At 52.6% G+C, this 18108-nt stretch overlaps 1 protein-coding gene across 2 annotated transcripts in view; it reads right to left on the bottom strand.

Moving 5' to 3' along the window:
* The window catches only part of AGRN (agrin), a 128875-nt gene extending 119203 nt beyond the window's left edge, over nt 1-9672 (bottom strand). Inside the window, exons 1-2 of one of the 2 annotated variants that reach the window (XM_055800000.1) lie at nt 9144-9672; nt 720-981 (exon numbers count right to left, since the gene is read on the bottom strand). In XM_055800000.1, coding sequence (XP_055655975.1) covers nt 720-981; nt 9144-9332 — 451 coding nt within the window. In that variant the 5' untranslated portion in view covers nt 9333-9672. The remainder of the gene's footprint in view (nt 1-719; nt 982-9143) is intronic. The other variant, XM_055800001.1, reaches the window with a different exon arrangement.
* Between the last annotated feature and the right edge of the window lie 8436 nt (nt 9673-18108).

Below are 18108 nucleotides of genomic sequence, written 5' to 3'. Positions count from 1 at the left end.
CGAGGGATACAGGGCTTCACCACAACAATTCAGAAGCATGCCTCATACCCCCAGAAATCACCCAACTGCTTGGGCTCAGCTTGGTTCCGACTTAGTTATACCCTGGAGAAGCAAGCTTTACCCCCATGCAGAACTCAGCTGGCTTCTCAGGACTCCGCAAGGCTGACTTGGCAAGCAAAGAAGCTAGGGGTGACCACCACGAGGGACATGCCTTCACCACAGGATTAACCCATTAACTTACTAGCTCTGAATCCATGGGAGGGGGGGGGATACAATAAATCTAACTCTGGTGTGAGGAGTCTAAATTCCCTGGTAAGTGCTTGCCACAGACTTGTGGCAGGACAGGACTTGCAGTGGGGATGCTCCCAACCACACTGGACTCATTGCACAGAGGACTGAGAACCTGCATCAAATCTGGAGCAAAGATAATATAAAACAACTTTGCTTGGCTATACCTTGGTTGCAACCACTGCCTCTGACAACCAGGTCAACGCCAGGCACTGTCCTCATGACAAGTGAGTCCACAGAGCAGTATGACCCTGCCCTAGACACATGTAGCAGCAGGACTGATCAGTCTCATCACCAGCGAGATCGTTTGCCAATCAATCATTTACAAGCTAAGAGCACAAGGTGGCCAACAGAGCCAGGGCTTGGCTGCTACTGCATCTGCATGCCCAGAGCACCCCAGGGAAAGCCAGGCACCCACACTCCAGCCTCACCTTCCACGCAGTGCTCCACCTCCTCCAGGTTGCGCAGCGTTATCCGCATGAGGCTGGAGTTCAGCATCAGCTCATTGCGGTGTGCTGGCCACATGTACTGCGGGGCAGGGTTGACGAAGAAAATCCGCGTGTCCCCAGTCGAGACTTGATTGTCACAGATTAATGGGTCCCCGAAGCCACCGATAACCACTTTGTTCCCACCATCCAAGAGGATCTCGTGAGTGACGATGTCTTTGCCTTTCAGATAACGCCAGACTCTCACCTTGAAGGAGAGGAAGAAAGAACATGTGAGACCACTTCACAGCCACAGACAGTTGGCACTTTCTGGCCTGGCTAGATTTTATCATGTTGTCACAAGATGCACAGGAGGGGTTCACAGGCTGGCAAAGCCTTCCAGCAGAGCTAATTTCATTAGACACCCTTCTAAAAGTACAAAATGCGTGGGCAACCAAGGCAAAAGCATGAACTACTCTTTCTGCCAAAGCTGCACCCAGCTCTCCAGCCCAGGCACTTGGCACTGCTGGCCCTGCCCCCACACAGCCTCGTGGGGAGCAAAGGGGGACAAGACTCGTGTCACAAGGGGCCCCTCGGCCAGGCAGGTTCTCCAACGAGGGACAGAGACCTCTTGTCCCCCAGGGCACGCCTCTCCCCTTTGCACTGGGACACACTGCCCTCGGTGCCGATACCCAGGATTTGCCTTCAGCTGTGCCCAGAGCTGCTACCAAGCGTGCCACCGGCCCAGTCGCTGCTGTGGGGATGCCCCACACCAAACCCTACAGCCAGCCGCCTTGACTAGCCTCCCTGGAGGCCCACAAACCAAAACAGCCCACCTCCTTCGTCTCATCACTGACTGGGGAGGGCTCGCCTTCCCCACCCCAAGTGCAAACACCCAGCAAGCCCCGGCACAAAGGGGCTGGCGGCGGCAGAAATGCCCCTTTCCTTTGTTCGAGCAAGAACAATAGCTCCAGATAAGCTGCCGCTTCTCAGCGGACACTGGAGAGCCACCAGCAGGCACGGCTGCTACTCGGAGACCCAGCGACCAGCCTCCTGCATGGTGCAGGGGAGCCCGGCAGGGCCAGCAAGGTGGGGGCTCTCCCGGGACAGCAGAGCAGGGGTGGGAGAAGGGATGAGCAGATCCCGCAGCCTCAGCGAGGCAGTTCAGCTCGGACCAGGAAGGCTGCTCAAGAGTTCCCCGGCAGTAGGAGAAGCCTCTGCTGTATGCAACCAGTGAGACTGAGGATGAGCTAATCGACTTCTTCCCTCCAATATTGTTCTAACCTTTATGCCCACAACAGCCATTCCAGTTGCCACCTGGTTACGGCTGGGAATGCTGCTCTCCAACAAGCGACACCGCACTTAGCCAGGGGAAGCTGGAAGAGACTCAGCCAGGAAAGTAATTTATATTAAAAAAATATTCAGAACTGACTCAGTCCTGCCCATTACTAATAAAGAATTCAAATTCATAGCAGGAGATTCTGGACTAGATGCTGGGACAGAAGCGAGATCCAGCTCGCCTACCACTGACCCTTTCTACATAGACGAGCTGGGACCCCATCATCTGCAGACACAGGGTGAGGGACACAATTCAAGCCCTATCAAGGGCAGCATGCAAGTGTCAGCCTGGCCAGAGGAACCCCCCTGCCACTCCCAGGCAGCATCATTCAGGGTGACAGCTCCAGCTGGTACAGCTGGTACAGCTCTCCCAGAGATATCCTGACTCGCAACAAAAATCTCAGTGGTGAAATGCACCAAGGGAGAAGAAAACACATCTGAATAAAAAAACACCTTGAAGGGAACATTAAGTGGCTGGAAGGTCCTAACTGGGGAGGACTGCACAACAAGCACTGTCCATCCGTGGGGGAGGCTCTGAACAGGAGCCTTAGAACAGGGGCAGGAGAAGGCAGGCGGGTTGGGTGAATGGAAGAAGGGAATTTTCTGGCTCTGAAAAGCCACTGGTACCTTGGGAAGACAAAAGGCAGAGCAGATAATATTCCATGTAGAAGTGTCAAAGGTAACTTACGTTACTACAAAGACTAAAGAAAACCTTTGCCTTAGCAGGCTGGATTTGCTAAAAAATGTGGAGGATTTGGCAGGAGGAGCCCATTTTCCTTTACTTATCCAAACTTCAGGAAGAAAAACAAGTCCTGGTCACAAGAGTTAGCCCCACTCTCTCCATCCCACTGCCAGCAGTGCTAGAGCAGTCTCCTTGGACCTCTTTGCTGGCTCATCCCCCTGCCTAAAACCAGCAAGATCTACACACAGCTGCAAGCCAGCCCCTCTCCAGCAAGCTACCCCAAACAAACCCCCACACAGCAGAGAAAAAGCAGCCCTAAAATGGCTCTAGTGCACACGGGACACCAGAGACATGTCCCCATCCATGCTCATCATGACCCTTCCAATGGGTCAGAAATCCTCCTGCTCCTGCAATTCTACTGCAGGGGGAAACAGGACACAGAGATGAGTTGTCGAGTTGCATGTAACAGGAACAGCTCATCAGAGAGCTGCCTGAGGTTTTGGCTCAGAGCAAGGGCGTTTCTCTAGCAAGGGTGGCTGCTGTAGTGCATGGGTATTACTGTGACCACAGGCATCCCAGGCCCGGCATGCTCAGGGCACACTTTATCACGCTCTGCCAGCATATCCCCTCCTACTGCAGCCCAAGTGCACAGTCACCTGCATTCTCCAGCCGTCTTCACCACCCAAGGAGCACTCCAGCACACCGCGCCAAGACCAGAGCAGTCAGGGAGGTGGTGGCTCAGAGATAAGGGGGCTCTTGATCCCCTCTCTGTGACTCCGAAGGGAACACCAGGGGCCGAGAAAGCATGCTCGCAGGAAGGTGGGCAGACGGGTCTCTCCTGCCCTTGAGGGACTCCAGGGGCAGCAGGGACGCAGGCAGTTGTTCACACTACAGCTTCTATGCTTGACATAGGGGTTGGGGGACTTGTTACAGTTGAGAAAAGCACAGAGCACATACTATCCCCCTTGAGAATGATCCATTTTTATAGTTATCTGCAACTACAGCTCACTGGCTTCTGCCCTTCAAGTCCATCACATTCCCCTCTGGGCTTCCTCAAGACTGTTCAGACAGAGAGACTCTTATTCTTTGCCAAATACCTCCATCCCATTGCTTAGTGACTACAGAAGACACACACACACACAAAAGATCTGACACCACAAAGTGCAAAATAAGAGGGTAAAAACATTGGGAGCTAGGGGGAATGCAAGTCATGACTTCTAACCAATCTTGCAATTTTTTGAAGCCCTAACTCCAGAATTTCAGTGGTGTGAGCTCAGCGCTATCTCAGTCCGGATCAAGAGGCTTCAAGGTCCACAATGATTTTGAGCAGAACTCCCACACACCGTCCCTGCCATGACCAGGAGCAGGCAGCTACAGGTGCTGGGGCAAGGGCATAGAGCCGTCCCACTGCCACAGGAGCAAGCAGGCTGGGGTGAGACACCCCCTGCTCAGCATGAGATTCACCTGTTGAGCTGAAAAAGGGAACAAATTCAGTGTTGCTTGTACTCTACAGGTGCAACTGAAGGTTAAGAATAATGTTTAGGAGTGTATTTTGTTCTCGTATCCTCCTACTTCTCACACCTTCTCCTTAAGGTGTAATATTTGCCTGCCTTGCAGAAGGCCTCTGGACCTGACGGGTCTCAGCTCCTCCCACAGCCCAGCAGGTCCCATATGTTAGAGAGGTGAGCCCTGTTCTCCTGCATACCCAAGATCAAAAACCATCCCAGGACTAAACACCACTGTGACAGATCCTCTCTGGAAGCTGCACATGCCTTAGCTGCTCCCAGACACACAGAGGTTAGCCAGAGACATTGCACCCACGTGCCCTCACACTCATTTGTCTTCCAGCACGAAGGGAGTCAGCTCCCCTTGGGCCAGTACTAAGCAATGCCACAGCAACCAAAGGACAAGCAATAACTTATACACAGGCTCCCATCCCTCCCCACACAGCCCAAGTCCAAGCTGCTGCGCGAGGGTAAGAAGAGCGGCTGAGAACGCAACGCCTTCAAAGCCGTTTGCGCAAAGAAGCCTGCTCGAAAAGCCGACTGCTCAGTTGTACACAGCCCCGTCAGCAGGAGTTCTGTTCTGGAGAGAGCTGGCAGCCAACCGGCAAACAGAGGGAGCTTCAGATGGCAAGGGAGGGTAGCTGTGAGAGGCAGCTTTCCTCCCCTCTGATCTTACAGGAATCCCAGAACGGACTCGGACACCTGCTCCACTGCGCGCAGGTGGTGCCGTGCGAGGCAGCCCCCCTCAAAGAGCCAGTCTGGGGCCACGTGCAGACACGACACCTCAGGTGAGCAGAGGCGGCAGGGTGCTAAGGAGCACCGCATTAGTGCAAGCCTCCTTGCCCGCCTCCCCACCTGGGACCAGCTGTTTCTCCAGCGTTTCGCAGCAGCACAGCTCCCTGTGGTTGCGCTTCTCCCCACAGTCAAGTTAAGACACCTTCCTGCAGCCCCACCAGCCCCACCTCCCCTTCCCTCAGCAGCAGCCTGCAGCCCGCAGGGCAGGCTGCTCGCTGCAAGGTGAGGTGCACAAGCAGCCAGGGCAAAAAACACCAGGAACACAAAGGAGACAAAAGGGAAAAAATACTCCAGGCAGGCAGAGCGCACAGCCCGAGGCTTGGGCTGAGAGGTAGCGGTCAGGCACTTTCACAGCTAGGTCTAAAGGGGAAGAAAGGCTAAAGCCTACCCCCTGTTCTGAAGCAGATTGTAATTGGAGTTAATTAGCATGGCTGTTGTAGTCATACACCTCAGAGCCAGGCCACAGCATTCACAAGCAACATCAGAGTCCACCAGTGCTCTCCCCACCCTTATCCTCTATAATGAATGGACACGAAGACACCAAAGACCAAGAAATTACCTGTAGGGCATCCCATTCATCATTACACACAATTAGGACTTTGTCACTGGTGACTCACCGACTACATCAAGGACTGGGTAAGAAAAGGGAGAGAGAAAAAATTGGGCTAGAATCTAGTTCCAAGAGGTCCCTTCCCTACAGCAGATTCACTCACCCTCTTGCCAGTGAGCACATAAAACACTGGATTAAGACTGTTACAAGACTCCTGGCAGCTACAGGGAGGCAGAGTAAGAACAGTGAAAACTTTAAGCAGATCCTTGCAAGGATATATTTTAAGTGCAGTACAAAACCAGAAAGTAAAAGAATTTTCCACTGCGCCATGGGGGTCCATCCCACAGTAGGGAACGGGACCACCCCTACAGTGCTAGCAAGTTCCTGCCAGGAAGATGCTCCGAGAAACACCAGCCTTGGTCTTGCAAAGAAAGATGAGAAGTTCGAGCACGGTCTCCTCAAGAAGGCAGCTGTCACTCTGGGCAGAAGTAAGAGGAGTCACCACCAGAATTCAGCAGTTCTGGGTAGCAAAGCTCAGGCTCTGCTTGTAGCTTCACAGGCAGCTCTGCCAACCGCTTCCCTCCTGACCATGCACTGACCCTCTCCCTCACCACTCTCTGTGCCTTTCCCTGGCAGCAGCTAGATGCCCTTTCCCTAGGAGCTAGCACAGCACCATACCCACCTCCAGCCCTGGCAGGAAAACAGCAGCCGCCGTTACCCCCCAAAAATATGGGCCCTATTGTCTGGAACAGGATCCACATCCTTTTCAACACTTCCTATAGCACATATAGAACCTGCATTTGTCCTATAAATAGAAGCTCCCTTCATAAATGTCAGGTCAGACCAGAATAAGGTACATCAGAGGACTCAAAAGTAGGAAGGGGCAATGCCAGCACACAGGCTGTAAATAGGATGAAGAGCAGCACCGCCAGCTTGGGAAGAAGAGCAAGCCCTGGGCTGCAGCTAGAAGCAAGCACAGCGCCTAGCTCCCACGTCAAATCCCTGGGCGAAGCGGCACATCAGCCAGTCTGCGTGAATTTCAGGAGCTCTGTCAGCCTGTTCTTCCTTGCTACTCACCTCCTCTAGCAGCAAACGAATGGCTGGTAGCTACTGACGCGTGTTTATCCAACATTAACCTCACGTTTCTTCTCAGTTGTAATGTGCTTCATCTATCAGAGGCTTCAGCAGGGAGGGTTGAGAGTTTAACTAGGAAGAACAACGCACTAATGCAGCACTCACAGATACTCACATACCTGCTCCCTCACAGACCACCCAGCACCAGTAACACCCGCCGTGTTGGGTGTGGGCTCCAGGGCACTCCTCCCGCACACTTGGCCCTTGCCTTTCCTCTTCAGATAAAGAAGAACCTGACAAGAGATAACTGTGGTATTTGGAGGTTACCCCAGGGCCTAAGGAATGGTTTAGAGTATGACAGTGAGGAAGTGGACACTGAGTGTTCTCACCAGGTAACCAGCAAGATCCTTTCTGCACCTGGGCTTGTTCCAGCTCCACAGGGCAGCAGGAGCCAGCGGTCACCTTTAATGCCCTAGCTGCCCTTTCAGAATCTAAGGTGCTTGGTAAAAAAAAAAAAACCAAGCCAAACCAATATGCAAGCCTGCCTAACCCTGCAACCCAGCATCAGCAGAATCCACAGCAATTTCAAATCTTTGAGATCTTGGAGTGAAACAGGCCAACAGCTGCTGCAAAAATACACATTTACAAGTCAAAGTCACTAGCGTTACACCCTCCTAAATCACAGTTAGGAGATATTTACCTGCTTTCAGGTCCTTAAGACACCCCAAGTCCCATTTCAAAGCTTTTTTTTTTTTTCCTGCAAACGCACCATGAACATACCCTTAAAAACTACACAGAAAAGACTGATGCGTAGGTAAAGGGACTGAAGAACCACCATTCCAAGAAAATTGCTTAATGTCACAGCACGACTGGGAGAGCCAGCGGCACTGCCACAGCGAGACAGGATGGGCACTTCCATCCAAGGTAGGAGAGTGCATTTTTCTCCTTTCACTTTCTCTTACAGGACTCTGGGACTGGAAAGGTATCTTGGCACCATGTTCTGGACTTCAGTTGCTGTTATGACACATGTAATTGGCAGACGCGAAATCCCACACTGAACTCCGGAGTAAGTCGCACAAGCCTTCTCCGCAGCATTGCTTGGGATGGCTGAGGGAAAGGCAGGCGAGAGACTCTCTTCGCAAGCCGAGCGATGCAGACTGTGTTTCAAATAAAGCCACCCCCAGCAGACCACATTCCTCCCCACATGTTGCTCCTTAGCTGCTCTTACTTGGACTTGATGGCACACTTTCAAAGGCAAAGCTGCTGAGCAAGCAGGTTTACCATCACAGGAAGAACGGATTTCCTGGCCCAGAGTCTTGCTCTAATGCAGCAAGATGAAGCCTGGATTTTACGCTAGCCAGACACCTTAACAGGCATCTGCAGTGGGAGGAAAGAGACCCTTTTTTCTAGATGAGCATTTCTGCCTCATCACTAGCCTCACTGGACCACCTCCTGCCTACTTACACAGACACCTGTGCCCCAGCATCAGGTGGCCCACATCCATACAGCCATATGTGCCCCAAGCTGCCGCAGGACACCGGCTGCTCGCAGCAGCTTATTAGTTTTCTACATAGCACCCAGGATGTGCCAGACACTTTGCAAACATACGGTCTCTGCACTAGCCTGGAGGGGCTGTGATCTAATTTACAAGAGAAGGGTACAGATTGTGTGGTATCGAAAGGGGCAGAGCAGTGGGAGCAAGCGTGAAGCAGCGGGCACCAGCTGGACAGGCAGAAGCTGTTCGACTACTGTACTGGGCTGAGATGCTCCAAAACAGAGGGCAGCGTCGTGGGATGAAGTTAACCTTCCTCTGCACCGGTAGACCTCTCCCACCAACGCGCTGCTGCGCATCACCCCGGGCCCTGCTTAGCACTAACCACAGGCAGGAACCGCAGCACTTTTTAAGGATGGGTAGAAAAGGGGACGGGAAGAAGAGGAAAAGACAATGTGGCAGCATGTCCTCCTAAGCGAGATTCCTGCCCCGGGAAGGGTTAAGCCATACAGCACGTTTTCTGACAGTCAGACGGATGGTGTTTCAGGTTGCTCAGTACTTTACATTCTCTCAGCTTGGGGGGGAGGGGGGTTAAAAAAAAAAAAAGAGAGAGAGAGAAAAAAAACCCAAAACCCATAGCCAGAGGCTAGATTCGTAGTTAAACAATAGCTAGAGCTAGAGGAACTCAAGATGCTGCTAAAGTAAACGGGGAGCTGCCCTGAACACCTTCCCCGTCAGCCTCAGCCCTGCCAGAGAGAAAGTTGGGAGCCAGCCCCGCATCACGGCAAGGAGGGAAATGCCCATAAAAAGCAACCTTGAGAGATTCCCCTCGACACAGCTGTGGGAGCTCCAGCGGGGAGAGACTCCGCAGTCTAAAAATACATAATTACACACCAAAGCTCCAGCGCACATACAATAAAAACCACATGCGCCCGGCCGGGGAGGCGCCCGCTCGGGGCCGAAAGTTTCCCCCCGGCGCCCCCCCGCCCCTTACCTTGCAGGAGTAGGTGTGGTGCACGGGGTCCACGTTCATGATCTCCTCCACCGTGCCCGTCAGCACCACGTTGGCCTCCTCCTCCCGCCGCTCCAGCTCCCGCTCGGGGCACGTCGCCCCGCCGCCGCCCAGCGCCAGCAGCACCAGCAGCGCCAGCAGCGCCCGGCCGCCCGCCGCTCGCCCCCCCATGGCCCGCCCGGCCGCTCCCGGCCCCGGGGCACCCCGACGGCGCGGGCAGACAAAGCGACCCCCGCTCGCAGGCAGCGCTGGCGCGGAGAGAAGGACTACTTTTGTTCGGGGAGGTGAAAAGAAGGAAAGAAAGAGAGGGAGGGAGGGAAAGAGGGAGGGGAGAGCAGGGGAGGGGAGAAGGAAGAAAATCCCAAGAGGAGGAGGAGGAGGAGGAGGAGATAGCTCTCCCCGAAGCGGCGGCCGGCGAGAAGCGCTCGGTCCTCCGCCTTAGCCCCTGTAAGAAAGCCCGTAGATTTGCATGCAATCTGAATTGCTGATAAGGAGGGAGCGGGGGCAGGGGGGGAGAGGAGGGAGGGGGTAGAGGAAGGAGGGAGGGAGGCAGCCAGCCCCGCTGCCGGCTCTTATTGCAGAGCTGCCGAGGACGCCACCCCCAGGAAAGGGAGCTCGCATCAGGTTAATGGATAATCAGCGCGCCAACGTGAGGAGACTTTTAAAGGTGTAGGGCCGCTGCCGAGCGGCTGCCGGCCCCGCCAGCCGCCCGCGCCCCCGCGGCACCTGGCGCCCTGCCCGCCCCCGGCCGCGGCCCGGAGCCCCCGGAGCCCAGGGTCCCCCGCTCCGCAGCCCGCACCCGCGGGGGTGCGCAGGGCGGCCGGGTCGTGCGGCTGCAGGAGGGGTCGGGACCCCCGCGCTTCCCCCCCCTGCCGCCCCCAGCTCAGCCTTGGCATCGCGGGGGGGCTGCTGCCAGCGCTGCCCCCCTTCTCCCGATGGGGAAACTGAGGGCTGGGCAGCCCACGAGTCCTCTGTCCCCAGGCACCCGCGCCTGGTCCCTCACCGTCCCCCCAGCTACCAGGGGGAGATGGCACGGGGGCTGCCCATGCCTTGCCCGAACCAGGGCAAAGCCACCCTCCCGGGGCATGGCCTGCGCCTTCCCCTGGAGCGCTCTGACCTCTTGCCCCAGCTTTCTCCAGGGACTGGACGTCAATTTTTCCAGATGTCGTGTGCAATTACTGCAAATATAAAATGAAAAGTTAAGTGGCACCAGGGGAGGGATATTGTTTCTCCTCTCCATAAATTAGCCATCCCCCAGAGGCATTTTACAAGGCTGTTTTACTTGATGGCCCTAAACAAGTCATGTTTGTGACCCAGGGCCAAGCGGGTGAGTTACAGATCACAGGGTGAAGTGGAACCACACCGGTGCCACGATGCCAGTAGAGGACATTGTCCTGCCCCTGTGTCGTTCTCTGATGAGAATGTTTTAATACACGGCAGCATCCTGCATTGTAAGGGTTTGCAGATGACCATCCATCCTGTTCGTCCTCAAAGTTCTCAGCAGTGCTGCTTGTGCTGTTTGCCTCTGCAGTTGTGTATGTGCCAATCTTTTTTCTCTCCTTTGGAACATAAACAGAAATTAACTACAAAATAGGAATAAATTAATCTTACTGAGTGTTCAAAATGCTGTCCAAGCCTACCTTTACCCTGAAGAGGATGCATACCAGAGATCGCATAAATCTGTCTGGAGATATCACAACTGCTGTGGGTTTTACAGGGAAAGCATACTGTACATGTTCAGCTTTAAACCATGCACTTGGCATTTCCGCAGTGACTTTGGTCTCAACACTGGGGCTGTTCTTGTAAACCCCGCACCGTCTTCCCTGTCCTCTTCTGCTCAAAGCTTTGATTTCTGTCCCCTAAAACTGAGTTCCCAGCCCAACACCAAAGGAAGGCTGCCTGTTCAGAAGCATGTGGTATTTAACCACCTCAGTGAGGACCTTCGAGACACAATTTTCAGGAGAAACTGGCCCAGAGCATACCGAGGTCTGCAGAAAACCTGGCTTCATCTGGCAGGGCTTAACTCTTCAAAACCTGCCAAGCTTCTGTACCCTCCTCTAGACACCACAGGGAAGACATGGGTCCCTGTGCTCTCTGGGAAGGTGCTGCAGGGCAAAGGGACCCAAAGCAGGACACACAATGTCGGGTTTTCTGCCTGTGTCAACTGAAAAACTTCACCGAAATGTGTGGTTACTGGATGGGGGCAAGGGAGCAGCATTCAGCTGCAGCGGGAAGACTCCATCACAAGCCAAGAGCAAGGCAGAGTCCAGGCTCTGCAGTCATCACTGTTACGCAGTGGAGGTTTAGCACAAAGGACTCCATTATTACATTGCTGCTATTATAAACTCAAGCAATCAGCTAAAAATATTTCAGTGCCTGGCAGATTATTTTTGCTATTTTAATTATTAATTTTTATTGTATTCCTCGAGCGCTGCTCAACTGTAAATCACAGAAACAACCTCAGTTTGAGGTGGAAGAAACCAGCTGTAACATTCTGCTCCCACACTTTGCAAAGAGGAGAGGAGAAGAATTATTTACGCTGTGTTTGTACTATTTTCTGTTTGTTAGTTCTCTCCTCCTAGCCCCACCCCGCCATCTGCTTTCAAAGCTGTGAAGAGAAAAATGGATTTCACAGGCTTTTCTGATGTATTTGCCCCTATACAGCCAGTTCTTTGAGTGGGCTTACTCAGTCTTGTAGGCTTTCTGGTGGAGGTGCCACACAAGCCTCCCAGGGTCTCAGCTCTCTTTTCCATGGGCAGGTTTAGTAAAGTTCACAGGGAGGAGGCAGCTGGCTTTTTCAAAGCACAGCACCGAAAGGCAAGCAAGTCACTCTGAGCACCCTTTTCGGGATGATGTGTGCTGGGAAGCAGCACGGAGCAGCACATTCCCGCACGGCATCGCTCTGCTCCACCACCGCTGTGCTGAAGCCTCACGCTGACAAGAGGAGAAACCGGCCAAGAAAACTGTGGGAAAACTGAAACAAACTCTTTGGTAAATCAGTGCGCAAAATAAATAAACTCTGTAACCGAAAAAAATACATAAATCACCGGGGTTTGTGTGGGCTCTTTACAAGACAGCTATTGTAAACGTGGGGCTCGCAAAGGCTTCCATGAACTAAGCTTACAAGTGAAGTAGCTCAGTCAGTAACTCTGAAAAATCAAGAGAGCTTGGAAAACTGGCAAGGACTTAGGCAGCATTTGCTTTCTGTCACCTCTGCATGTGCTTGGATGGCATTTCCAAGATTTGCTTGCAGGAGGGACCTAAAATTTTGAGGCAGAGGAGAAGGAGAAGGAGAAGGAGAAGGGGAAGGGGAAGGGGAAGGGGAAGGAGAAGGAGAAGGAGAAGGAGAAGGAGAAGGAGAAGGAGAAGGAGAAGGAGAAGGAGAAGGAGAAGGAGAAGGAGAAGGGGAAAGGGAAGGAGAAGGAAAAGGGGAAAGGGAAGGGGAAGGGGAAGGGGAAGGAGAAGGAAAAGGGGAAAGGGAAGAGGAAGGGGAAGGAGAAGGGGAAGGAGAAGGAGAAGGGGAAGGAGAGAGGAGGAGAGGACAGAAGAGGCAAGAGGAGGACAGGAGGAGAGTAAAGAGAGAAGAGGAGCAGAGAGCACTGTGATAGTTCCAATCAGGTAGTTCCAGCGGTTTCATAAACTGCTCTGGTGTTGAGAGACCACTGCTAGCGCTGGACGGCTGAGCAACGCTGACCTTTAGACACCTGTTTAACTCCCAGCCCCCAGCAAGCTTCAGTGATGTCCGCAGCATTTCTTACACATCTGAAGTTAACTGCCTGGGTAAGGCTTTGCCTGATCAGGGCTTTTCCCTCCAGCGGTAGCAGCTGTCACATTTTCCACAGAACTGTAATTTTTTTTCATGTCCTTTGAAGATTTTCCCAATTTTAACAACTCATGGCACAGGCAAATGAGCTTCTTTTAGGCTGGGCTCAGTAACTCTGTAAAGGTCTCTCGTTTATTGCGAGTTATTGCCTCCTCAGAATGACTGTACGGACACTCCTGCTGCACTCAGCAGTTTCATGCCAGCATCTCTCTGTCGTTTGACCCCGGAGCACTTCCCTTTCAGAATCTTTGTTATCACAGCTCTCAGCCAAGGCTATCACAAGCGTCATACCTTCATTCTCTGTCTGCTCCCCTTGGAGGGGGGGCTGGTGTCAGTGGGCAGGTGCTCAGTGCTTGCTGAGAGCAGATCCTTTAAGGTATATCAGGTTAGGTATCCAAAAGTCGCAGCAGCTGCAGTGTCAGTAACCACAGGGTAAACCCCTCCATCTGCTCTCCTGTGAGAACAGCCAGGAGTCGAGAGTGCAGCCCCTCATTCGCACCAGTGTGGCGCACACATCATAGCAGGAGACGCACAAGATTTTAGGCCAAGCCTTCAAAGAAAATAAAAGACCTGTGCGAATACCCTGGCAAAGCAAAATAGAGCCCCAGCATTAATCAGAAATTGTTCCCCAGGGGTGAGAAAGAGTGTCCCCATTCCTGCTTGAGCTGGCCCCTGGTTTCTTCACTGGTTGCCTCTACACCCCCCCTGGCTGGTTTTTCTTCTCCAAGCCTCTCCATCTCTGATAAGCTCCAAGACATGTTTTAATGGGGGTTTCCCCCCCTGCCTTTTCTCTTTCAAGTTAATCCCTCTTGGTGGTTTCTGACATTGTCAAATGGCTTTTGTGTACTGTCAGAAAATCTCTTGATGTAGCTACAGAGCAGCTGCTAACAAGTTGCCCCTGGGATCCTACATCTATGAGGCTGTCTGCCTGTATAATGATTTTCAAATAAGTAAATCTATTAATGAGATCTTGGTGGGAGCGGGGCTGAGGGCTGGGGAGCAGCTCCCTGTCAGAGGACCCACACAAGAGGGGCTTCATCCTGCAGCAGCCCCCAGCAGGTTTGCCTTGCTGCGATGGGCACCATGGCATCACAAGGGGAGTCACAGAGAGCTGCTGTCCCTAGACAGCACAGGGAACATGAGCCACCCGGATCAGTGGCCAGCACTGGCTGCAGCACAGGCACGTGGCAGCAACCTGCACAGCCCTTTCCCTTTAGTTGCAAGGGGAAAGCGAGGAACAAATGGGGATCTGTCACATGCTGTAAGTAAGACTCAAGAGATGAATTCAAGAAGTCAGTCTCCTCTTCCCCAGGATCAGGGTGGCAGCCTTAGTGTTGAGTTAAAAATTCAGAGCTAGTCTTCTGGGTTTGTCACTTCTGCCCCAAGACTGAGGAGCTACCAGGATCCAAGCTTTTCTCAACAGCATGATCCTAAACCTTCAACTTTAAAACCAGGAAACTATGCTGAGATTTGCACATATTCACACAACTGAAGGTGACAGAATATAAAAATCCAAACCACTGAGTATTATGAGCACTGTGGTACAATAACAGGTTACGAGGAATTCAGCCTGGACATATCCAACACCTGCACCCTGGTTTACGATGGCAATGAGATGAAGGGCTGCAGCCATGCAGGGAGCCGGGTTTGTTCCCACATACAGCAGATCAGAGCAGCAGTCAGTTCCCAGGACCCCAGACCCAAAAGGCTTTGGCAGAGGCAGAGAGAGGGGCCAGGACCCTCCACCCAGCTCGGGTCTGGCTCGGTGGCATGGGCTGTGTCTGCACACAGGACTGGGGAGGAGGTGTGCTGGCTGTGGCACTGGCTGTACTCTTCCCTCATGCTGGAACCAGCCCCGGGATCTCATGCAGATGGGTACTTTTCCCTCTGAGTCAGCAGCAAGCCTGGGCCCTTGCTCCGTACAAGGGGCAGGCTTCAAGCTCACAAAAATAGGCTTGGTTTAGCATTGCAAGGGGGACCAAGCATCAGCACAGGGCACGCACACACATACAGGTGCCATTTTGCTGTGGTTTCGGTGGCCGTGAACCTCCAGCATGTTTTAGGACTTAACCTAGCAACTTCTCAGCTTGGAGGCAAAAGCATCCAGTGAACCACAATGACTTTTTTAATTAAAAAAAAAAAAAAAAAGAAAGAAGAAAAAGGAAAGATGCAAAAAGAAAATTCAGTGTGAACTTCAGGGCAAGTGATCCTCCATTATCAAATGCCATCTTAAAAAGTGCATGGGGCTAATTGAATTACTCTTGCTAGATTTCTATGTAGCCATGAAGTCTTCTTAATGTGGATTGATAGCATAAATCTGTTCTCCATTGAGGAAAAAAGTGAACACTGGCCCCTGACATCTATCTTTCTTTCCAGAAATCCCATCTAACTGGACGTCTCCCTAGGCCACTTCCAAGAGAAAGATGTCTCTATCCATTACCTCTGACATGCAGCAGCAAAAGGAAGTGAGGTCCGTTCACATCTAATTACTCCCACTCCTGGATTTATTACAATCATGCCAGGATTAATTGAGAAAGTAAAAATGCTTAGTTAGGTGATCAATCTTCCCCGAGTTACTTACCTTGTCACTCGCTAATAACTGTAAAATAAAAAAGCCCCTCTTCGCTGCATCTCAGCAAATGGATTTCTATAATACATTGCTAGGAATCTTTAAAAGGCATTTGAAACCAGTAAGGAGACAAATTGGATTAGCTGGAGAGAAAGTGCAACCAAAGCATTTTTTTCATTACCATAAAGCAAAAATTTCAGCTCTCCAACGCTCAGGTGGCGATGCAGAGACAGCACCTGGCCCCGTGCCAGGCTCATGGACCCTGGCTGTCCCACGGCACCAGTATGATGCCTGGGGCAGTGCTGGCAGGAGCTGTGGGGCAGGCTTTGACGCGGGAGTTACGGGTACAGCAACGGGGGGCTGGAGAATATTCTGAGTGAAACACAAAGAGCCTTTCCTGGTTTAAAGACCAGGTCATTTTTTCACATCAGAGACACATATTCTTGTGTAAGGGACACTGGGGTTTTTGCACAGCTGAAACTGGGTGGACCCAGTCACTGCTCTCATCTTGCCCACCTCCCACTGTGGGGGTCCCTGGGCTGCCACAGTGTGTCCCCAGGAGCCAGGGCAGCTATTTAGGTTTAGATCTCCTAGCTGGTTTCCCCCAGATGGCCACTCCGTGTGAAGGCAGCTGGAAGGATGTTACTCTCTTCAAGATCAGAGCTCTCTCCCTGTCAAATTTGGCTCAACCTTTATTGCAAGAAACACACACGATACACACTGCTAATAACCCAGCCCTGTTCTTCCGCAAAATCTCATCCGAGAGAAATATTCCATTTTCCTTCTGCAACAAGCTCCTTAAAATCAGAAGCTCCCGCAGACAGGGCAGCCCTGGTTCCCACCGATCCTGGGCGCCGAGGGCTGCAGGAGAGGTGGGCGGCAGCAGCGGCCATCCCGTGTGCCCTGCTGCAGGCTTGGGCCGGCATCCCCAGTGCTGGTGGCGGAACTGGCAGATGCCACAAAGGCACCCAGCTTTCAGGAGCCCTCCTCTAATGGGAAACATTGAGGGTGCTGGGAAGCCGGACTCAAGCTGAAAGAGAAGGCATTAAGATTCAGGGCATGCCGGGATCAGGCTTTTCCCTTTCCCCCCTTTTTCAAGGAGCGAGGAGCCAAGGTTTTAGCACTCTGTTAGAGGGCCCTTGGCAACCCCTTCAAAGCTGCTGGCGGCCGGAGCTGCTGCCCGGCTCCCCTCCACTGGGCTCCTCTCACAAAAGGTCTGTGTAGTGCCCAGTGATGCTGCCAGGCTGGAATGCCCACAGGCTGGCAGGGAGGGACCCAGTCCTCCCAGCTTGTGGTTTCACACTCGCCTAAACCCATTTCATAGTTAAAGGCAGGATTTATTGGGCCAGACTCTCAGGGAGATAGAGGCTTTTGTGTTGAATTTTATCCAAACCAGTTAATGCAGCTGCTGCTGTTGCCATTAGCACAGGGAAAAGAAAAGAAGAAAGAAAGAAAAAAAAAAGGGGGGGAAAAAAAGAGAAAAAGACATTGAAACTATCAGCTTCTAAAAGATTTCTTCTTCTATCTGCAAATCAATTTCTTAGCACGCACACATAGAATGACCAGGAAATATTTCATCCTCTGGGTGCCAAGCTGAGAGAAGCCAGCACTGAGAGATCCTGCCTCAGTTGAATCTCCCAAATGCTCTCCTCTGCATTCATTATTCTGTGCACACAGGGAGCAGGGACTCAGGCTGAGTTAACCTCTTGCTGCCTGCTCTGCCACAGCTAAGTGAAGGGATGCTGCTGAGGCAGAGCAAGGCCACCCAGCCCTGGGTGCAGTGCAGGTCACTGCCCTTCTTTGTCTTACCTTTTCCTGATTGAGCAAGGGTGAAGGAGATGCCACAGTTTTATGTGAGCCTTGATGGCTCATCAGGCTGGTGTGGGCAGGGCAGGCAGAGCAGGCAGTGGAGCACCCAAGGGAGAGCTGCCAAGCAGCTCCTCTCATCGCTGCAGGCAATTGGCAGCAAGGGTGTCCTGCTTCTGCCTGTGGTGCACTAGGCTTTCGTATCGGGCAAGATCCTGAACATCACTTGACATCCTTCTCCATCAAATATTTATTTGTTCCTGCAGGTCATGGGCTGAGCGTGCTGGGGCAGGCCCTGTGCTGTAGGAACCCATGCCCAGTTTAACATCTCCTGTCTTAATTCAGGTCGCACAGGAAGAGGGAGCAGGAGACCCGAGAGCTGAGGCTGCTGTCTGCCTCCTGGCCAGGGGATGAGCAGGCTTATGGTAGGAGTCCCTCCTCATTACTGTAGCAGCCCAGGCTTTGAGTCCTCCAGCAAAGCCCAGCTGCGTCTGGGGTGCATTGCCAAGCCATTGCCAGCTGAAGGTCTGGCTGCACCCAGCAACGTGGTCAAAGGGGATGGAGGAAGGCAGCCTGCCCTCCAAGTAACCCTCCCCAGCTGGCACCTAATGGACTCTACAGAAGTCTCCTTTCCCCAAACCTGTCTGCTGGATGCACTGCTAAGAGCTGAATCCAAATAGAAGGCCTGGTGTTGAGAAGTGACAACCAAAAAATTAGGTGCACACACCCAAGCAAAAAGGGAGAGTCAG

The sequence above is a fragment of the Falco peregrinus genome, chromosome 3 (assembly GCF_023634155.1).
Source record: "Falco peregrinus isolate bFalPer1 chromosome 3, bFalPer1.pri, whole genome shotgun sequence".
NCBI classification, from domain to species: domain Eukaryota; kingdom Metazoa; phylum Chordata; class Aves; order Falconiformes; family Falconidae; genus Falco; species Falco peregrinus.
This window is presented reverse-complemented; position numbering and strand designations above follow the sequence as displayed.